Raw genomic sequence first — 20,773 nt, forward strand, 5'->3', positions numbered from 1 at the left:
CCCACGGTAGAGTTCCTGGTCACCAACAACCACCACCACTGGTACCACCGTCTCCTGTTACTGGTAGAGCTTAGGTTGAGGCTCATGGGGAATCGTAGTACCATCAAAACCTACAGTATTTGTTACTGCTCAAGTACACTACACTACTCCTCGCCTATCATTATCCTAGGTTCTGCTGCTTCGTAGGCGACGACATACCATTCTCTCTGTTCTATGCTACCGGTATTCTGAGCTCGGTTCATTGTCCATATATCATGATAGTTGCGTCTATATTATAGTAAGTAACGCAACCGGGCCCATTCCAAGCCTCCCTTACGCATTGGTGGACTTCTGTATAGGATAAAACAGGACGAAGAAATTGTTGGCAGACGACTCTAGCCCGGGCAAGTATTATGCCAGAACCTTCTTGAGAGCTGCGATGAACAACTCGGCGATCGTGGCCACGGTAAGTTGGGTTTCGGCCACGCAGCATATCTCGTTGTCCTAGAACCGTAACATCATAGAAGGCCAGACGTCTAGTGTGTATTTTAGGGACCCCGGAAGATCTCGCCGAGTATGGACGGAAATGGCGGAAGCTGTCCGCAGAGCCTGAGAAATACCGGTATTCGAAACATCGACGAAGCAGGTTGGGCGTTTGGACGATGGAATGTCGCTGAGCAGATCCATTACGTTGTTCAATAGGGCGGGCTTGATGATCAAGTTGGTGCCCTCGTTCTCGAGCCACGCAGTGGATACACAGCTCCAGTGGGTGTTCAGTTCCATACGCAGCCACCAGAGCAGCAAACCCTATCTCTAGTGCGTACTGGTACGTCAGCTCGATGTTGTCGAGGTCAATGAAGCCGAGGTTCACCGCCCTTCCCTTCCCAACAAAATCGTGGTACTCGGCCGCGAATGGCTTGAGGCTTCACTGGTTGGCTGATAGTCTGATGAGACCTCATTGAACCACGGATGAGATCGGTTGGAAAAACGTAGATCCTCATTGGCGTCCATTCACTTCCTGTTGAGCGCGCTTTCAACACATTCCATGTTGGCTTTTGGGCCACATTCGCTCCGGAGAGGAGAGCGAGACATAAACAGTTTCTGCCATCTTAGGACGTATACTTTTCGTGGTTACTGTGCATGGTGACATCCACTCAACCTTGCTTGATCGCAAACTGGCCGTACCACACCTGGGCAGTCATGTCTAGGTATACTTCTACAGACCATAGCAATGCGCCCTTCTTATTGTTCGTATTGATCATAAGCCCTAATGTGGGTCCGTTGTTCTTGATGTAAACGCGAACAGAAGAGCAATTGCTCTTTGACAGGAATTGAATAGATGGCGAGTGGGCCACACGAAAAAGACAGGTTGATACGCTTCTGAAGATCAAAAAGCTAATCTATGCTTCAACTAAATGAGCAATAGGTAATTTATGACCTGGTCGGCGAGCAACCCACACTGGAAGCTGTGGACATCACAGGAAGGAGTGAGTTAGGTGTGTCCAGGTGGGAGCCTGGAGGGCTTCGGTGGCCGGAAGAGGCAGTCTGATGATCTTCATGCGTGTATATACTTTGGGTCTGGTAGCAAGCTTGGCACCACCCACACCATAACATACGATTTCACTTGACCTTTCAGGTGCGCAAATATTAGCCTAAAGCATGGCTTTCATGGCATTTCTATCTAGGATTGATGTTCAAAGTGAGTGTAGCTAATCATCGAAACAAGATCATGGCAAGCAGAAAAGACAGTGTTCCAAGGCGTCAAAAGATTCTCTGATCTGTGCCAAACGAAGAATTGTGATTAGACATTGCCAACGTGCCAGGGCAGCCCATTTCAAACCGTCCAACTCAGCAGACGTCAATCACCTCCAAGGCGTGGGACGATGGCGTGTGGCTCGGTTCCTTCTTCGAGAGCTTCACCGTTGATTGTGAGGACCTGATCCTGTGGTGGGTCACCAGAAAAAGGGTCAGGGGCATGGCCCAGATGGCTGCCGTTCCTGGTCCTGCTGCAGGTGACGTTGTAGTGGGAGCCGCTGCGAGTGACTGAGCACTTGAGTTGAATCATGCCCGGAACTGAGCCTCCGGCGTATTGTGCATAATCAGAGGTTACGAGCCAGTCGGTTGAAGTGGCCAGCTGGACGTCCTGGGCAGGTAGCCAGCTGGCGTCAGCAACCAGAACAGTTGAGCCGACATGGCCCAGCTCAAACTCTATGAGGACATTGTCCCCGGGGACAGATGGAGAGAGCAGTCAGAGCAAATATGTCCTCGACTCCAAGCTCCAAGACAGCAGTAGCGAATTTGTTGATGAAGCTCTCGTGGTCTGACAAGTCCATGCCTGGCTCAGTGGTGAACTCGTAGGCAACCATTGTTCCACCAGGGGCAGCCTTGAAGTATTAGAGGCCGCGCATATTGGGGCACTTCTGCGGAACTCGGGGGCTGCATAGAACGAAGCCACCATGAGAATTCCCCTGGACAGTTTCGTAGACCATAACTCGTCCATCAGCAATGTTAAAATGCTTGTGGACGAGATGGATAGAGAATTGCTCAGACAGTCCATGAGCGGCAATGATGCCCAGTAGGATGGCATGTTCCTTCGGATGACTTGCTGCGGCATCCTTCATGTCATCAATGTGAGGGAGTTTGTTGTATTCAGTTGAGGCGAAGGGGCCTTCATGAAGGTTTGTATTGTTGAGGCAGTTGAGAGTAGACATGGTGGGCAGTCAACGGTGTAGAACGGCAACAGGAGCTGTTGGCTTATGTCTTGATGTTGGAACAGGACACGAGATCTTGTGTTCTTTATACAAAGATGGAATCGTGTGTAATGACTGACACAGCAGTCTATCTGCGCAAGCAGTGGCCACGATTCTGATCATTGCTTGACATCTGGACACGCAGTTGATTTCAAGGCGTTTCGCCATCCGATGACACGATGAGAGATCTATTGAAGAACTAACACACACCATTGTGCCACAGACTAGTTGATTCAACAGATAATTCTACAAGTAGACTGCTGCACGTGTTATGTCTAATTCTCGCGAGGCTCTCTATTGTAGGTTGGAAGCTCTCTTGTCTTGGCTACGATTCGTCCGAGGCCATCGCTGTTGGTTGATTGACGCCACATCGACGTTGCACTTCCTGAAGCTTACCCAGGTGTGGTGGCATCGTGACTGTTTCCTGCCTATTAAAAGTTGCGCACACGGCTTGCCTTGATCATGAAGCCGCCTTCCCTAGCCTGTCTGCCTTGGATGTATAAAATGTTTTTGTTCAAGTACTGTTGGGGAAGTGTTGTCTTATAGGCTGGTTGATCCCTGGACGGGATGGAATGCCTAGGCAATGTGATGGATACAAGCCAATCGGATACGATCCTGAATCCAACCGCTCCACAGTATTTGGACACAGAGTACGACCGCCAAGAAATTTCAAGGTCCTTCGGAACCCTTACCAGGAGCTGGCCCCAGATTCCAACTTCGATAGCGCTTTCGACAAGACGGCCAACACAATTTCGGGAGTGACTCGACTCGCACGTCCTCACCAACTTGGTAACTGCAAAAACGGAGAAAAAAAGGAAGCAACCAGTGGAAGCTCATCAGGAACTATTCACCTTTCTTTCTGAATCCTCTTGGAAATCCTTCATAATGCCGATGGTTACCTCTGACAAAGACCTGCCTAAGCTGCTCGACACCCCCACGAAGCAGGTCAAATGGATAAAGAAGCTGGTCATGGAGCACCTAGGTAGTGCCGCAAAGCGTTTCGACAAGCCCCCGATGCAAGGGATGTTCAGCAGGACCATGTTTGTGACTCTGGCAGACGCTCGTGAGGTAGTGGTACAATTTCGCACGGAACCGCTTGACGTCGACGCATTTAAGGTGGCAAAGGGCGCTCTTGGTCCGTTTGTCCCCGACGCAAGAGCTCTTGAAAGCAAGGAGCTGGAGGAAGAAGGTGCCTGGGCCTACTCATTCCCACACATGCCAGGCAAGATGTGGCACCAAGGAGTCGCTGGCCGCGGTGCTGAAGGACGCATTGCGGTCAACAAGTCTCTCGGTCGTGTCTTTTCAAAGGGGTGTCTCGCGGAAAACAGCAACGAGGCTGTGGGCAAGACGATTCGTCCGCATCTGGACGCAACCCTGGCGTCGCCGCTGCAAGAGATACAGCCATTCAAAGACACTCTTCAGGGCTTTGTCGACAAGCTGGACGACTTGGTGCAGCCACCCCTGTGGGTCGCCCATTACGACCTCAACGACGTCAATGTACTTATTGACGACAACTGCGACGTCACCGCGTTGATTGACTGGGAGTTGTCTTCCCCACTACCTTTCGGCGCTGGATTCGGCCGCATCCACATCATCGCTGGCGAATACACCGGGGGCGAGTTCTGGATGCCTGACGAATTCGAGGTTGCGGAAAGAGGTTTCTGGGAGGAACTCTTCGACGGCATGCCAACGCGCATCCGGGACATGCTGGAGAAGCGACTTGGACTGGTGCAGGATGCAGTCACTCTCGGAACATTGCTCGACTGTTTCTTCCTCGACAACGGGACGGTGGGCTGCAGTCAGGTTGCTTTGAAAGCACTTCCTAAGTTTCTGACATATGAAATTCCCCCAGTCAGAGGGCAGAAGAAGCCCTACCAAGGGTGATGTGTTGATTAAAATCTAGGCATGGTTGGTCATGTAACATAGAATGGTTTACACGTGTAGCGTATTTGTAGAAGACTCAATGCGAATCTCTGTATTCAATTAAAATACGATGTCAAGAACGAGTCGGTGGTATAACTTGAGTATCACGATCATATTGTCAGCCGATTCCATCCCAAATGATACCCTGTCCAGGAACTGCTAGCTGATGAGCTTCGCAGTACATGGTGAGAGCGAAGCAGGTCTGACCAGGTCATCTTGAATTTAACGAGCCCGATCTCTCTGCCAACAGGTCTTTCCCAGTCCTGCTTGTGGTTTTATGACTGTGGACCTTGGAGGAGTTCTGGGATAGATAGAGTCCGAATCACCTCCACTCGTCCTCGGGAATCTCTGGGTCAAGACTTCCACAGCGCAGAGAATGTACGGCGTTCGAGACGTCAAGGCGGTCTCAGCTTTGACCGATGAAATCGTTCAAATTCAAGCCTCGAAGCTTGGCCTGCACATGCGACATGTATTTTTTAAAGAACAGCCCTAGGCAGCATCGATGAGATGAAGAAGAACTGCCAAGGGCATTCCAATCTGGTGACTTGATATCAAGGGTCATCCGGATGGCCTCTCCAGCGCTGAGCCCAAGAAAGGGGCGACTGGGTCGGGGGCTGAATATGCCCTGGGCCATCATCTCCCTCACAAGTTGCCCCAGCAGAATCGAACTACAATGGTATACATCGCAGTAATCTCGAGTGCCGAGATACGCCACCAGATCATGGTAATGGCCTATTATGACCTCAACGATTGCCATTCTCGTGTCGTCGATTTTCTCTGTAATGACTTAGCGTCAGCAACGAGAGCGGATCTGCCAGCAGGGCCGACCACAAACCTATTAAGCCATCAGGAAATGGGAGGCCTAGCGTCCGAAGAGGTCCTCGGGTTTCCCGCACCGCAAAGAGTGTCAAGAAGTGAAACATGTCGTGTTGGGCAAAAACGCAGGATGTAAAAAGCCGCAGCATAAAGTTCCTGGTGTATTTCCGAGGAAGATCATTTTCATCATAGATTCCTGTGGTCCATGTGTCGGAGTAGAATTTCACAATCTTGTGGCACTTGTAGTAGTCAACCAGGACGGCAATTTTGGCAAGCAATTCCAGGCTCATCGATCTCGGGATCCTCTCGCTGTGACCGTGGATTATATTCATCAGCACAGTCAAAGCCTCTTCGTCCCAGTCGCATGCATTGATTGTGTACATCGAACCAGATCGCGAGGAGTTTTCCTCCCATGGCCCGGTCAACATGGCTCTGAAATAGGGAGAGGCTAATATCAAGTGTCTTGAGGAAAGCCGGAACCGTACTTCAAAGCCTTCGCCGGCGACACTTGCAGGATTTCTCTTGTGTTTTTTGCGCCGAGGCTCGCCTCGTTCTGGTGATTCCGGCGCAGCCTCGGTGGTACTGCGACAACTTATCCGATAGGCAGGGTCTTCGAATATATAGTCGTAGGCCTGCTCACTCTCGGTGTCCAGAGGCGTTGGTCGTGAGTGCTCCCAAGCTTCCTTCTCACCCCAGACAGCGAATGGCCCATTGGGGTTCTGAAGTACCAGGAGCACGTCCCCTTCGACGTCCAGGTCGTGGTCTATCTCAGGCCCCATTGCTTTATCGACTCTAGGTGCTTCGAATGAGACTCTCGCGGTGGATCTGGATGAATAATTGTAGGCTCGTCGAGAATTGCAACGGTACAGCAGTTGTGCGGGGTGCGAAATTGAATTCAGGATGTCAAACGCGTGGTGTTTACAGTCAACTTGTCAACCCCTGGGTCTCGGCAAGCTGCCGCTATGACCTGCACTCCCAAGGTTTGATTCGGTCAGGGCTTCCATACAGCTGCCCTGAAGACAGTGAGACACCCATCGGACCGCCTGGGAATGCATTCGCCGAATCCTGTTGCCTCACTGACACGGAATTGGGGCGGGCAGGCCACAAGTAACCGCAATGTAGACTCCGAGGTTCCTCCCTCCTTGTACAAGCAACTTTGACAATAAGACATCCAGTAGCTCATGAAGTCAAAAGAGAAGCATGCTATGAGAATTGAGATGCATCTTGATCAGGGAGCCTAAAAAATGGGTAATTTTCTTTTGGATTCTTTACATTATATTGACAATGCTGCTCAATTTCCCAGTCAACAAACGCCTTGAATGTTGTATACCCAAGCCAGGCTGGTTTCACCTGACGACGACACAAAGGAGATGTACCACCGGTCCCTCGTAAAAACCCCCTGCCAGCCCAGATTCCTTCCGTATCATTTGCCTTCATCACACATACCGATTTGATCCCTCACCATGCTCTCCAAGAACAAACAGAGCATTCATGACAGGTTCAATCCTTCGTGCATTCGCTCGTAAAGTCTCATTCGCATCCATCACAAAGATATCCCGTCATTGCCCTGCAGCGGCCGTGGCTGCTCCGAAGGGGCGCCCATGACATACCGCAACAGCGAGAGTGCCTACCTCTCCCGCCTGTACCCGGCACCGCCCCTCCTCTTCCTCTTCTCCTCGGCGTAGTCCCTCACATCCGAGCCACCGATGGATGATCCGGCGCCCGAGTCGGACAACCCCGGGATGACGTGTCGGTACGATTTGGTGCCGACCTCGCTGCCGACGTCGCTCTCGGCCCAGCTGCCCGGGATCCTAGACTCGACGTCGTCGCTGGGGCCGTAGGTGCTCGGCGCCATGGGCGTGTCCTCGTCGACGCGGTTGTTCTGCTGCCACGAGAAGTTGCGCCGGTGGGACGATGACGCCCCCGCCGCGGAGGAGGCGGCGGCGCGGCCCCTCTCCTGCAGCTTCTTGGCCTCGGCCCGGATGCGCTCCGCCTCGCGCGAGTCGCGCTTGTCGGCGGTCGAGTAGACCTTGCGGATGCCGCTGGACTTCTTGGGCTTCTCCGGGGTGTTGGTCGGCGTGCGCTCGCGGTCCTGCATGAGCTCCGAGGTGACGCTGCTCTCGGTGTAGCCGCCCCTGGAGGACTCGGTCGGGTTCGTGGAGCCGTCCCACTGACTCGAGTCGCTCTCCTTGTTGATGCCGCCCACGCGTGCGGGCTTCTCGTGCCGGTAGTTGCGGAGGTACTGCTCGGCCTCGGCCTCGGCCTCCTCGTCGACGACACCGCCCTCCTCGGCGACCTTGCGGCTGCGCTTGCGCTCCTTACTGCGCTTCAGCTCCTCCTTCTCGCGGCGCTTCTCCTCACGGCGCTTTTCCCTGTCACGCTCCTTTTGCTCGCGTCTCCTGCGCTTCTTCTCCCGCCCGGCGTAGTCGCTCACACCGCCAGTAATGCCAGTTGTGCCGCTGACGACAGTGGTGGTGTCCTCGGTGCTACCGTCATCGACGTCCTTGTACACACTGCCGCCGCCGAGGTCGGTCTCGGTGGTGGCGCCTGACAGGGTGGTTCCGTTGGGGCCCTTGCGACGCAGCACGGTGGACTTGTAGTCGTCCCAGTCGTTCTCTTTGAAGTAGAAGCCGCCATTCTTGGCCCAGAAGAAGAACCAGATGCCGACGACGATGAAGGCGGCGCCTAGCAGACCGAACAGGACGAAGAGAAACTTGTTGTTGAACTGTTCAGGGTGGATGATGCCGGCCTCGGGGTCGGGCCGTTTGGGTGCATCGTCGCGGGCCAGAAGGAGGGACCGAGCAGCGATGGGGCCGAGTTTTGAGAGGTCGTCTGGACTGCGGGCCTCGACGTTGGTGGACAAGGCGTGGCTTAGAAGTGAGCGGGCGTAGGCAGCAAATGCTGGCGCCATGTTGTCTTTGGTGGAAGCAGGCCCGCTTCACTGGAATTTAGATGGGAGCGTTGACATATGAATTGGACTCTGGCTGGTATTAGCTGGCAGACCAGCCGAGGTCGACGGCGCTGCAGAGTCGATCAGCACAAACGGAGGTTATGCTTCTTCTCGTCGTATGTGAATGTTTGTCTCCGTGACAAACTGTGAGGTGGATAGGTCGGCGACGAATGAGTTTGGTCACCGACTGAGTGAAGAATAGATACGTTGTAGACAGATGGACGGTGACAGAGTCAAGCGATCTCTGGAGGTTCAAGACTGTGTGCAGCGTGTGAGACGTGGTTGCTGTGGGCGGGTGGTTTTGTTCCTGTGGAAACGCGATGGCTGGGGAAAAGCGGTGGTTGGGACAGGCCACCCCTGCCCCTGCCGCAGCAACGCTCCTTCCAAGCAGAGAACAGGAACAATGGACAGCCTTGTTTACGTTTACGTTTAATACAGCACACAGCCCATGTTGATGAAATAAATGCCTGCATCCTTGGTAGCATCCTGCTGCATCCATAATCCACCACCGTGCTGGGATGTGTGCCTGTTAATGCAGCCCTGCGGTTGTTGACGGTGACTGTCAACAACCGACGTCATCGCCTCGGGTATTGGCGAGACAACACGCACTGACTGCCTTGGACCACCTACCCCGTCCAGTTACCCATCCGGCCCCCACGTTTCCCACCCTGACAGATCGGAATGGGGGGCCCGTCCCGAGCAACCGACTGCTCAACTCAAGAATGAGTCCAGCCCAGAAAGGACCCCTTTCCCACCACCTCGCACCACCAGTGAAGGGGGAGGGGGGTCGCATTATCAATCGCCCAACCGCTCCAAACCCTGTGAGACTCGAGACGTGACATGAGTAACAAGAGACGAGACTGCTGCCGGGGAGCTCTCCAGTGGGCTAACAGAGAGTCAGTCAGCCAGCTCAGCTCCAGACCTGCAGGCGCCGTTATTGGTGGGCGGCCCCTCGAGAGGCGCCGAGTGAGCTGCGGACATGTGGCATGGCATTCTCGAAATAAAAATGGCTCAGCTTTCCCCCTGGGGTTTACTCGACACAATGCTGCCACATGTACCGTTGTACCGTACAACGCAAAACCCCCCCAATCATCTACTAGCAAAATAATACCAACGCAACCCAGTCTGCCCAACACGAGCGAGATACAGCTTGTTTCAGGCCTGTGTCAACCAGCCCTTCGTGGCGCCGAGGATTCCAACAAAATTGCCCAGGTTAGGAAGAAGCCCGGTATCGTACCCAGGTATCTGGGGAAAAAGAAAGACCCAGCGGAGCTCCGCTGCTCGTCCCAAGCTCCGGTCCCTGGGATCCGCGCTCCCGCCGGGCTGGGGGAACGACTACCCAGATCGGAAAGCCATCCCTCGCAGAATGAATCGGGGAGCAGAGATGGCGAAATCCCGGCTGGGCTATTCCTGGGACTACAGTAGTGAAGACAGGCACACTTGCAATACCACCCTGCAACTCCGGACGAAACCCCCCGAGCTAGCTCAGGGATGTCTTCCAGAAACACGACCTTCTTGTTTCGGGTTACCTCCATCGTGGGGCCCAGAGCAGAGGTGAATAAATGCACGGCATCGGTGGGTCCCGCGGCAGAGACGGAGGCGTGCGGCCGGGTACACGGGGAGACAGGGAGACGGATCCGGCACGAGCCAGCCAGTCTACGGTACCAGTGCCACTCTTGCATGAACACGAACAGTCTGTGCAGGCATTCTTCCAAGCCGGGGCGGGACCCTGTCCTTGGTACATGTCGCGAATAAGGGTAGGTAGTCCGTGACAGTGGTGTGTAATATGTGTGGTATATCATGACACATCTCAAGAGACACCGTCCGGACTGCCTCAATCCAGATGCCTCCACTGTCAAGTGAAGGCTCCGGAAGAACATTCTGTTCAGGACATCCTTCAACTTGCCCTGGCTATGCAACACGGCACAGGATATCCGTAGACTCCAGAAATCTGCTGTCAAAATACACAAACCCATCTCCGCGCCACCGCTTGCGCTGTTATTCGTCCCGATTCGGAAGGATGCCCTTTGCCCCATGTAGACTCTCACTAGATTCGGTCTGGAGCGTATCAGGTTTGGCAGAATTCAAAAAGCCATAAATGGAAATGTAATATATGTGGAGAAAAAAGACTTCTGATGATGGCACAGCAACATCAAGCAGGTGACCAGTGTAGGTAAACTCTTGTCTCTCCGGCGCCCAAGCCCCCGGCCAGCGCGCAAGTAAAACCCGCTTCCCAGTGCCCCCCTCGTACATGTATACACAAGCCAGGCTCGAACAGAGTGCGGTAGCCCGCCCACATGAGCACTCTGGGGATACACATCCAGTGCACAGAAAACACAAAAGAATAGCAAGGACAAGAAAAAAGGTGGTCCCCGAGAATTCAAGGCGAAAAGCGGTGTATGACAAAACGGGAAGGGTATCTCTCTCCGCTCAGCAACCTTTTTGCGCTCTTTTCTCAGGCAAGAAATACAGAAGTAAAAATCGCTGCCCCGATGACAAGGTGGAAAACCGGCGTAGTCCGCCGACACCAGTCGGCCGGGGCCGGATGAGTGAGGAGAGGTGTGTCGTGGACATCGCAGCCCATAATTATAAACGTCAGAAACCATCGCTCGCTTAAATCGTCCAATCGATCTCAAATCATCAGGCCGGTTTGAGGAAGACCTGTTAAACAGCCGCTAAACAGCAAAAGCCAAATCATGCATCATCCCGGTGGTCGTCATCAATCTTGCATCGTCGTCGTCGTCGTCGTCGTCGTCGTCATCATCATCATCATCGTTCTTATCGTGTGCGTCATGATGTATGCCGTCGCTGTCCACGTGCGCTCTCAGAGGTTATAAGTGTAAGGGGAGTACGGCGCGTGCGGCATCGACATATACGGGTTCCCGTAGTAGTCCACTTGTGGATGGGGCGCGGGTGGGGGAGGATGAGGAGCCGGCGGTGCGTGGTGCGCGAAGCCCCGCGAGTGCGACCCTGCCCGCGAGCTCGCGCGGATGCGTGCCTGGGGCCGCTCGAACCTCGTCGTACGACTGTCGTCGACGTACGCCGTTGAGGCATTGTCACTGCCGCCGCGCGAGTTCCTCTCGCTCCCGTTGGTGCGGATGGCGATCTCGGCGCCGTCTTTGATGTCCAGCTGCGCGTTGCCTATGGTCAGGGACCCCATGCCCTTGACGAAGATAGTCATGTCGTCCGGGTCCATGCTGTTCCTCGAGGCCGCGGAACGCCCGTAGCCGCTTTCGCCCTTGCTGCCCGAGCTTTTGGTGCCCTTGCTTGGGGTCTTATTGATTCGCCGAAGAGTATCGGCTGTCAGGCTGTTCGTTGGGCCGTCCACATCCTCCTGGTACTTTTGCGCCGCCTTGACTTTGTCCTCGACGTCTCGCTCTGTCGATCGCCTGCGCGCTCCGTAATGAGAGTTTCGTCGACTTATCCTGCCCGCCACCTCAGCATAGCCGTGCCCTGTGTCGTACCTCGTGGTGGAGTCGATGCTCGGACGACGGGCTCGGCGAGGATATCGCTCGGCGGGGGATGTACCACTATAGAGAGAGTCTTCATCGAGAGACTCGTCATCGTACAATGACCCGACGGATCCAATCGATTGCCTCTTCAGAGCCGGGGGTGCAAAAGACGATGTTAACTGTGGGCGCATTGTGCTGGGCCGCGGTGGGGGAGGCATGCGAATGCGGTCCGGGTCTTGCCTCGTAGATCTTCTCCTGGTCAGGGACGGCCGCCGTATGAGAACGCCGCCTTCCTCATGGTCATCGTACTCCGGGCTGTACTCGATGCCATGGCGTCCCATGGCTGACCGCGGCCGAAGCGGGTCGAAGCGGGCTGCGAGAGCATCCTGGCTGGTGAGGTAGTCTACTGGCGGCTGAGCAAAGTGCTGCTGCTGCTGCGGCGGCGGGAAGGGAGAATGAAACTGTGGGGCACTTGGTGGTGGGTAGGGCGCCTGAGGAGGAAAGGATGTACCCAGGACGGGATTGGGGTGTTGCCAGAACCTTGCGTTGGACGGCGGCGGCTTCGACGGTGTACCATAATAGCTGTTTGGCCGTTGATTTGCCGTGTATGCCCTCGGCCGTGACGAGGTGGCGGCAGGAGTAAGGATTGGGCTAGTGGCAGTAGGACTGATGCCGTAGAAGCTGGACTGCTCCTGCGACCTTCTCGTTGCAGTCGTGTGAAGGTTGGGCAGGGTCTTGGACGACTTCGCAGTGGGCCTGACAGGAGCATGTGTGACCGTTTTCTTGCCCGACGGCCTTTCCTTGTCCCGAGATTTGGTCTTGGGCTTCCTGGAGTCCTGCCTGAGTGGGCTGCGAGGCTGGGCGGTAGAGTCGGAGTCGGTATGGAGGTGGGTTGGGTTTGGCGACGACGACGACCCCCTGGTCAGGGTTCGGTTCCTCGTCCGCGAGACGTTGGCTGCCTCTTTGATGCCAGGCGGTACTACGGAGACATATGTCCTCGTGTCGTCGATAGGATTTCCATCGTCATCAGCGTCCTCCATGTATGCCCGCTCAGCGCTGGTCGTCATGGTTGGTGACAGGCTGTACCGGTATAGAGTGATTAAGGTATCCCTGGTCGAGTCATGGATGGATCTCGTATTGCGTCGGGCCTAGCAGCACTTTGTAGTTTACATTCACTGCTTGTCTCGGTCGCGGTGGCTCAATCGCTGCCGGTGTGAGTAATCGTTAGGCCGAGTCGGGGCGGGACAACGAGCCAAAGACGGTTGGGTCATCCGAGTGGAGCCGTGTGGGAACCTTGGTAAAGAGCTCGCAGGATACTGGATGGCAATAGCTGTAATGGCTCAGTACACGGACAACGATGATGATGAGCAGGTAGTAGTAGATAGACAGCGGTCGGTGTTGAAGTCGCAGCCAACACAGTAGCAACTGGACAGTCTGGGGAATATAAAAAAAGATGTCGGGTGGAAACGACCGGGGCGGCTACTGGCGAGTTTTATTGTGCGCTCGATGCAACGCTCTCTGTGCCTGTCCGTCTGTGTCTTTTTTCCTTTGGGGGAGGGTGTGGGAGACAGAAAATGGCAGGGCAGCAGGGATGACAAGTGCATGCCGTGGAGAGGACATGGTGGGGAAACAAGGCGAGTCAAAGTGGGCGGAGGGTGGCCCACAGAGGGAGTGGGTGTGCGCCGCGAAAGTCTTGGTCCCCGTCGCCCGTCAACACCACCGCACCCCCCCCTCCAGGGGGGGAATATCAGGGCTGAAGGACAACGAATGGAAGAGGTGCAACGTGAGACCTACAGCAGGAGGCGGGAACGGTTGGCCGGGTGCCAGATGCTCAGATGCAGCGAGGCGCGATGCCACACTCCTGCCAGAAGCTTGGTGCGACCTTCTAGTAAGCTGTTTCTCTTTCCGGCCCCCCCCCCCTTCTTCGATATTTACTGTGTATTTATCAGACCAATCTGTGCCTGCGGTGCACGCTTCGATCCCTGCTTTATTGATGCCGGAATCTGATGAGGCAACCGACAGACACACATGCTCCTGCTCAGTACGACTTGATTGTCGCGAACTTCCCCTCCATTGCGGACCGTCTTCCGCACGACGTGGAAGCTACGGACATTCTCCAAGGCTCTGCAAGGCTCTGCAAGGCTCTGGGGCCGCGCTGGGGCTGTCCTCACCAACCCTGGCCCCTGCCACAGGCATGGCATGATGGAGCAAAGATCCAGAAGTCCGGGATGTGGAGCCCGGAAACAACGAGCATCCCCGGGATCTCAGTCACAGGATCGCGGCGACGACTTTGTGCAGATGCACCCTGGACGACTCCATGCACCCTCGCCCGCTGCTTATCGTCAGGCCCCAACTTCAGGCCCGCTTGCCTCCCGGCCTTGCTCACCCACTGGACCCAGAGCCCGTCTAAAAACTTGCATGCACGGCAGGATGGTCGAGGCCTAATGAGAACACGCGGGTGGCGTGTGCATGACAGGCGCCCCCTACAGCCAACAGAGCAGCCCGAGTCTTACCTTAAGGCAGAAGTACGGCGTCAACTAAAACATCCAATAGAGTGAGCACACACTCGGCCATGGAAGCGATGTGTCGTGCCGAGGACGACGCGTGAATGGGCGGCAGAACACAGGCCGGCGGCCTACTCTGCAGTCTACATCCCACCCTCAAATGGCGTGGCCTAGGCCCTGCTCCCCTCGGTGCGTTTCTTTCCATTTCTGGGTGGCAGCGGCAAAAGTCGGGCTTGACGATGAGGCTCAACTAAAACTCCGTGGGCTGGGAGAAGACCATGGCCAGAACAGGACACGAACAATCCTGCTCTCATGCCGAATGACGCCGCCCTGCAGCTTGCTTACACTGCCATTGGCGCTGTTTCCCCCACGATGCAGAAATTTCGTACCTCATGGAACCGCGTGCAGGACGACTCCCTAGCCAACGATCACCAGTCGTTCGCACTCTTGAGGAACTGCAGCAGTCGTGTCAGAACTAAGCAGACAGACACATGAACATGTCCTGCCTGCTACGGTTCATGTCGGAAGCGAGCAAGACAAGGTTTCGCGTGAACCCGCTACCCACCTAGCCTCGTCCGTCGACTTCGCGATAGACTTCTCGCCAATCCTGGCAGCGGCACCAATAACAGGCGGTACTATGTCAGCAATTGACGGCGCTGTCGTCTCCAGATCCGTGACAACCGGCTGCTGACTTTAGCATTTGCCTCCACGCATCATCACCTTCGGCACTTGGGCCATGATTGTACCACAAACATGAAGGAACCCGGCTGTTGAAGTTGTGAGATTTCTGTCCAGTCTATCTGGCATTTAACATTCACTGGCAAGATGTGTTTTTAATTGCACCGCAACGTGTGAGCTTTAGGAACGGGGGGGGGGGGTTTGCCATGAAGGGCGCTCAGCTGCCCAGGGACAGTACCGTCGACAGCTCAACCTGCCGCATCTGAACAATGGGGGGCCTGCGCATCTGCAGCACACAATATGCTGTATGCCACCAGCGGCCGTATTTGTGTCTCCTGTCACGGGCCCGATCCAATGCTATCTCCCCGCGTCCCACAGCCTCCACAAAGACGCATCCGGCAGCGCTGTCCCTCCCTGCGTCATGGTTGGGTGCAACCTCGACTGCAAGTCAGAAGGGTCTACAGGTGGCTCAGCCGTCGGGGGGTTCACTGAACCTGCTGCAGGCCATGCGGCATGGAATGCAACCTGCAACCGCAGGGTCGATGATTATTGTCCCTTCCGGGTAGAGGCCGAGGATGGGTTTGCTGGCATGGCCCGGCGGAACGGTTCGGAGCTCCAATGGCAGCACGTTAGGTGCACACCTCCATGACACCTGTGACGACATGGAGAAAACACGTTGTCAGTCTTCACAGGCCTTCATGTTGTCCACCGTGCTTCCCCAGGTCGCCTGATGGGAGCAAAGGCCCACAGATGCAGTTTGCCGTCGTGCTGCCCGTCAAACCACGACATGCCCGGCATCTCCGGAGCGTGTCCAGAGCAGCCTGTTCTGAAAGCAAGGTTCTGTATCATGTTGACGACTCAAATGAAATTGCATTCGTTACCTTTGGAGGCCGGCATGCGCGTGGAATATACGATCTCGCCTGCTTGCCGTCAAGACGTCCCTGTCTGCCCCTTCACAAGCAACCGGATCTCAGGGTGACCTCAGAGATGGTCTCATGCGCAGGCACATGAGCCGCCCCTTTCTCCCTCACAGGAAATGACCATTCTGGAGAGATATGACTGGTCAGTCGTAAATTCTGATGAAATAATGCAGTCTGTGATGGTTTGCGTTCAACAATAGCACTACTGCCCGTCCCCCAAGCTCCACACCGCCATTTTCTCTTCGCGGACGCCAGAGCACCTGCATGAGATCTCCGCGCCAGATCGGTGGCGCTAGAATGATCTAGAGGAACATGCTTAAGATGAGAACTTATGGTGAGGCTCTAAGAATCATCCCTGGGCACGGCAGGCAGGCGGCCGCTCGTGCATTGGTGTTGTCTCTTGCTTCCGCCCAGTGCGTTCCAGAACCAGGTCCTGGGGTGACAATCACGACATATTGGACAAGATTGCAGGAGTCAAGACGTTGTATGCATTCAACTCTGCTTTGCTCCCGTACCCACGACCACTGCATCGGCATGTGACTCCTCTAATGAGCACGTCACCTCGGAAAGTCCAGGGAGAGGGGAACGTAGGCCTGCGCTTGCCTGCGCAACAAACACGCAACCTATTGTTCTGCGCGAGTCGTGATTCCCCATGACAGAAGTCCTCATGGAGAGGCTCAAATGGAGGGTGATTGTCCTCTGACCGGGATCTCCACGTCTGCCATTACCGCGCGGTGATCCGAGAGAAACACCCCATCGTCAAACCGATTGGCCAAGACCCCGTATGTGAGGAACTTGATGTCTTTCGTGTCCTTGACGAAGAGGAAGTCGATCCTCGACGGCTCGTAGTCGGGCTCGTTGAAAGAAGTGTAAGTCAACGCGTTCCCATATCGCCTCTCCTCCGGGATCAGAGTCGATATGTCCGTCATCCCGGTCTCCGGCGCCGTCATGGTCTGGTACGCCTTGTCCTCCGGCGTGCTGTTGAAATCGCCCCCGAGAAACACCGGCGGCTTACCCTTCCCCGACCGGCCAGACTCGCCCACCCACGATTCCTCCAGCTTCAGGATCAGCTTTGCGCTCTCCTCCCTTGCCTTGAGCCCGATGTGGTCGAAGTGCGTGCTCAGCACCACGACCCTCGCGCCGTTCTGCCTGTGCTCGAACTGGCCCATGGTGACGATCCGCGGGAGCACGGCGTCCCAACCCGTAGACGGCTCCTCCGGCGTGGGGCTGAGCCAGTACGTCTTGCTGCGCTCGCACTTCCACGTGTCGACCTGGTAGAAGACGGGTGAGAACTCCCCTGCGGCTTTGCCGTCGTCCCGCCCGACTCCGATGTGTGCCCAGGTGGGGCCCAGTTCCTTCTGGATGTCGTCTACCTGGCTGGCCAGGGCCTCCTGGAAGGAAATGAATGCGGAGCGGCCGGCTGTGTTGAAGCGGATCTGTGTGCAGAGCTTGGGGCGCCTGACCTTCCAGAGTTCCTCGTCAGGGACGGGGGACGTGGTTGCGTAGCGGATGTTGAAAGTGATGACGCGCAGTGGCATCGTTTTCTCCAATTCGTGCACGCCCATTGTGAAGACTGGTATTTTCGACTGTACGGGAGCTCAGTACCTCTCAAGTGCTGGCCGAGCGAGTCTTCCAACTGTCTATCGGCTCCACCTCGTTGACGGTTGTTCTTTGGTCTTTCAACCTGAATTAGTGTCTCTGTTTTGTTTTCAAGGACAGATCGAGGCTCAATTCCAAGGGGTTGCCTCCAACATGCGGTGATCAGTTCAGAACATATCCGTCGTAGGGCAGGATAACAGCTGGTGAGGAGCCTCCATACCTAGATATATGATCCTGGATGTGAGAGTCACACCCCAGGTGAGCTTCTCCTTTCCACAGACCGCAGACTACTTGCCCCGTACGTTGTGAATCCAAACGGTCCAAACAGTCGCGGCACAGGGAAAGAAGATGAAACTGTTGTCAACTGTGTTTGAAGCTGTGTCTGAGCTGGCATGATCAGCCTGGTGAGGGGACAAACAGGCTTATGTAATCCGCCAACGTAAACATTGCATGTGCAACAATCCTTCCTTCCTTTACCCCAAGTACATACCTAGGTACCTTAATTTGAATACAGACACTGAGTTCACAGTAGGCGATTAGAAGACGCAGCACTACAATACAGAATTACTAGTCGATTTTTGGCACAGAGGTATAAGATGTAAATGTGAAGAGTGCTTACTCCAGATTCACAAAACTGGTTTGTCTACCCTCATTCAGCTTATTTTTTTTGAGAGAGTGGGGCGGACCGTAGACGATGCATTTGCAAGGGACCAAGCGGCTCTCAACAAACGTTCCTGTGCGTAACGGACGGGGAATCGGTCCCGGTTTTGTCTGCATCTTGCGCCCTGCATGCAAGTCTTTTGCGTCCAGTAATGCAAGTATAGACATTAACTACATTCTACGTAGCAAGTGACGACACAAAATGGGAACAGCTGGCGGCGTGCCTAGAGTCTCTCCGCCCCGTGGCTTGAGCGCAATCTATACAGCTCTCGATCCGCACTTGACCGAGATTCGAGTGCTGAAGCTGCTGCCTTCAGCAAGCTTCGACGCCCCGCTAGAGTGCCGACTGGTTCATCGCCTTCTCTACGGCGATGATGATGGATACGAAGCCTTGTCATACGTATGGGGAGAGAAGAGGTTTACTGCAAGGAGTTTACTGCAGAGATCATTCTGGACAATGAGCCGTACTTCATCACTCGGAATCTTGAGATGGCTATGCGCCATCTGAGGCGCCCGTCTGTCGAACGCACGCTCTGGGTCGACGCGCTATGCATCAACCAACGTGACCCCGTGGAGCGCAGCCAACAGGTCCGCCTGATGAGAGACATCTACGCCCGTTGCACTGTTGATCTTGCCTGGATGCTGACGGCACAAAACGTGTCAAGGCTTCCGGCACGGATTGCTGAACTCCACAGAGCCTTTGAGCTAATGAAGAGAATCAGTTTCAAGGATACCGAGACCTTGGCCAAGATGCGCGATGGGCCATCGCATGCACACAGTCGGAACACTGTGCCTGGGGCTTTCCTGCTCGGTGTTGAGGAACAAGAAGCACTCATCGCGGCTTTTGGCTACACGGACATCTGGTACCGCATCTGGACCATGCATGAACTTGCGTATGCGCCACAGGTGAGGTTGGTGGCGGGTCCTCATGAGCTAGACTGGGCTGTGGTGGCCACATTCCTCGGGGACAGACCCTACGCCGACGCGTTCCATGCGGCCTTCGGCCATCGTGGCGGTGGCAGGGCTCTTGATCTTTTCTTTTCGGGATCTGTGAGGGTGCACGATCAACGGCGAGCTCTTTGGGACGGAAACTACAGGTCAACTCTCCTGGATGTCCTCGCCCGGTTCCAGCAAAATGGGGCTACTGACCCGAGAGACTGCGTGTACGGCATCCTGGGCTTAGTGACAGACCAGCACGGCATTGTCGTTGACTACACTAAATCAGCTACGCAAGTCTTCGTGGATACAGCGGTCTCACTCATCAAGGCCTCGCAAAACCTTGATGTCCTCTGTCAGACGGCCTGGATGGCTCGTTCTCGCTCCGAAAGTCCGCACGAGCTACCAAGCTGGGTGCCTGACTTCTCTGCCCGCGTCTACTCTGACGCACACGGGGCAATTCTTTTCGCCCAGCGCGGCATTTATGCAGCTGGTCGGGCATGTCTCAAAGCTCGATGTCGTCCCATCAACCACCAATTCTTGCCCGTCAAGGCAGTGGTCCTCGGTTGCTTGCGCGGTGACTACATCACGCAATCCAGTCGTTACACCTTAAATTCGGTCGAAAAATGTCGCAAGTGGCTGGTAGATGGGTCTTCCAGCATCAAAAACCGAGTATGGCCCTTATTTGGGGCGCCGTTCGAGTGGCTTGAGACGTCTGGACTCGGAGTCGACATATTGGACGGTGAGATACCATATAGAAGAACTGGAGAAGCTGCAATCCGAGCATATTGGCGCACGCTGGTCATGGATTGCGGTGCCTATCCTATCGAACGACTCGCAGAGCAAGACAAACTGCAAACTGATGTTGCTTTCAAAAGCATCCTTGAATTTTTAAACGACAAGCTCAGAGCTTCAGCATCGGGGGAAGCTCGCGGAAGACCTATGGATACAAAAGATCCTCGCAAGCACTTCACATGGAGTGGAGACGATGAGGTGTCCAATGAGACTTTGACTAGCCTCTGGGAAAGTATGCCGAAAACGGTATCGACGATGTGGTGTCGGAATTATCAGAACTGGATGTTCTCGGTGACGAATAATGGCCTGTACATAATGGTTCGAGATGCAATGGCTGGAGATACGATAGTTTCCGTCGAAGGAGCCAAGGTGCCGTTGATATTGCGCAAACTAGGAAGTCACGATGGCGTCAAAACATACAGCCTTGTAGGGACAGCCTATGTGCACGGATTCATGGATGGGGAGGCATTGAACTTGGTGGAAGAAGGGGCTTTGCACGAGGAGGAAATTCTTTTGCGGTGATAGACGGACTCGGTGTGTCTCGGATCGTCCTCAGTCGCTTTAAATGGTTGAATCATTCGGAGACAGACTGGTGCAATGGACTATGGCATTGGCCGGCAAGGATGGATATGTTTGCACACCAGTGTAGTGGCTCTAATGATTTGAAGACGACATCGAAACGGCTTCCTGAGATAGTAAGGTCTACATATGGCTGTTTCCCTTAGATCTGTTGAGTTGATGTACTCCAAATAATCCACGGGCAGCAATGTGCTCTTCCATTCAAGTCCATCTTTGCTTCTCGAGGAAGTTC

At 54.8% G+C, this 20,773-nt stretch overlaps 7 protein-coding genes across 7 annotated transcripts; 2 read left to right on the forward strand and 5 right to left on the reverse strand.

Moving 5' to 3' along the window:
* Positions 1 to 1,837: 1,837 nt before the first annotated feature.
* Positions 1,838 to 2,690, reverse strand: INS49_015276 (uncharacterized protein; the record flags this gene model as incomplete). The annotated part of the gene is made up of 3 exons (XM_043175958.1): positions 1,838 to 2,122; positions 2,187 to 2,363; positions 2,427 to 2,690. The coding sequence occupies 3 exons, from the start codon at positions 2,688 to 2,690 to the stop codon at positions 1,838 to 1,840; spliced, it is 726 nt and encodes a 241-aa protein (XP_043019413.1).
* Positions 2,691 to 3,614: 924 nt separating this feature from the next.
* INS49_015277 (uncharacterized protein) lies at positions 3,615 to 4,613 on the forward strand (the record flags this gene model as incomplete). The annotated part of the gene is made up of 1 exon (XM_043175959.1): positions 3,615 to 4,613. One exon carries the CDS (start codon positions 3,615 to 3,617, stop codon positions 4,611 to 4,613), a length of 999 nt encoding a protein of 332 aa, XP_043019414.1.
* A 672-nt stretch (positions 4,614 to 5,285) lies between these two features.
* INS49_015278 (uncharacterized protein) lies at positions 5,286 to 6,247 on the reverse strand (the record flags this gene model as incomplete). Its single annotated transcript, XM_043175960.1, has 3 exons — positions 5,286 to 5,289; positions 5,363 to 5,429; positions 5,488 to 6,247. The coding sequence occupies 3 exons, from the start codon at positions 6,245 to 6,247 to the stop codon at positions 5,286 to 5,288; spliced, it is 831 nt and encodes a 276-aa protein (XP_043019415.1).
* Positions 6,248 to 7,095: 848 nt separating this feature from the next.
* INS49_015279 (uncharacterized protein) lies at positions 7,096 to 8,379 on the reverse strand (the record flags this gene model as incomplete). Its single annotated transcript, XM_043175961.1, has 1 exon — positions 7,096 to 8,379. The coding sequence occupies one exon, from the start codon at positions 8,377 to 8,379 to the stop codon at positions 7,096 to 7,098; it is 1,284 nt and encodes a 427-aa protein (XP_043019416.1).
* Positions 8,380 to 11,093: 2,714 nt separating this feature from the next.
* On the reverse strand, positions 11,094 to 12,937 carry INS49_015280 (uncharacterized protein; the record flags this gene model as incomplete). The annotated part of the gene is made up of 2 exons (XM_043175962.1): positions 11,094 to 11,241; positions 11,295 to 12,937. The coding sequence occupies 2 exons, from the start codon at positions 12,935 to 12,937 to the stop codon at positions 11,094 to 11,096; spliced, it is 1,791 nt and encodes a 596-aa protein (XP_043019417.1).
* Positions 12,938 to 16,649: 3,712 nt separating this feature from the next.
* On the reverse strand, positions 16,650 to 17,537 carry INS49_015281 (uncharacterized protein; the record flags this gene model as incomplete). The annotated part of the gene is made up of 1 exon (XM_043175963.1): positions 16,650 to 17,537. One exon carries the CDS (start codon positions 17,535 to 17,537, stop codon positions 16,650 to 16,652), a length of 888 nt encoding a protein of 295 aa, XP_043019418.1.
* Positions 17,538 to 18,720: 1,183 nt separating this feature from the next.
* Positions 18,721 to 20,484, forward strand: INS49_015282 (uncharacterized protein; the record flags this gene model as incomplete). The annotated part of the gene is made up of 1 exon (XM_043175964.1): positions 18,721 to 20,484. One exon carries the CDS (start codon positions 18,721 to 18,723, stop codon positions 20,482 to 20,484), a length of 1,764 nt encoding a protein of 587 aa, XP_043019419.1.
* Positions 20,485 to 20,773: the final 289 nt, after the last annotated feature.

Source organism: Diaporthe citri, assembly GCF_014595645.1.
Source record: "Diaporthe citri strain NFHF-8-4 chromosome Unknown scaffold_9, whole genome shotgun sequence".
NCBI lineage: Eukaryota > Fungi > Ascomycota > Sordariomycetes > Diaporthales > Diaporthaceae > Diaporthe > Diaporthe citri.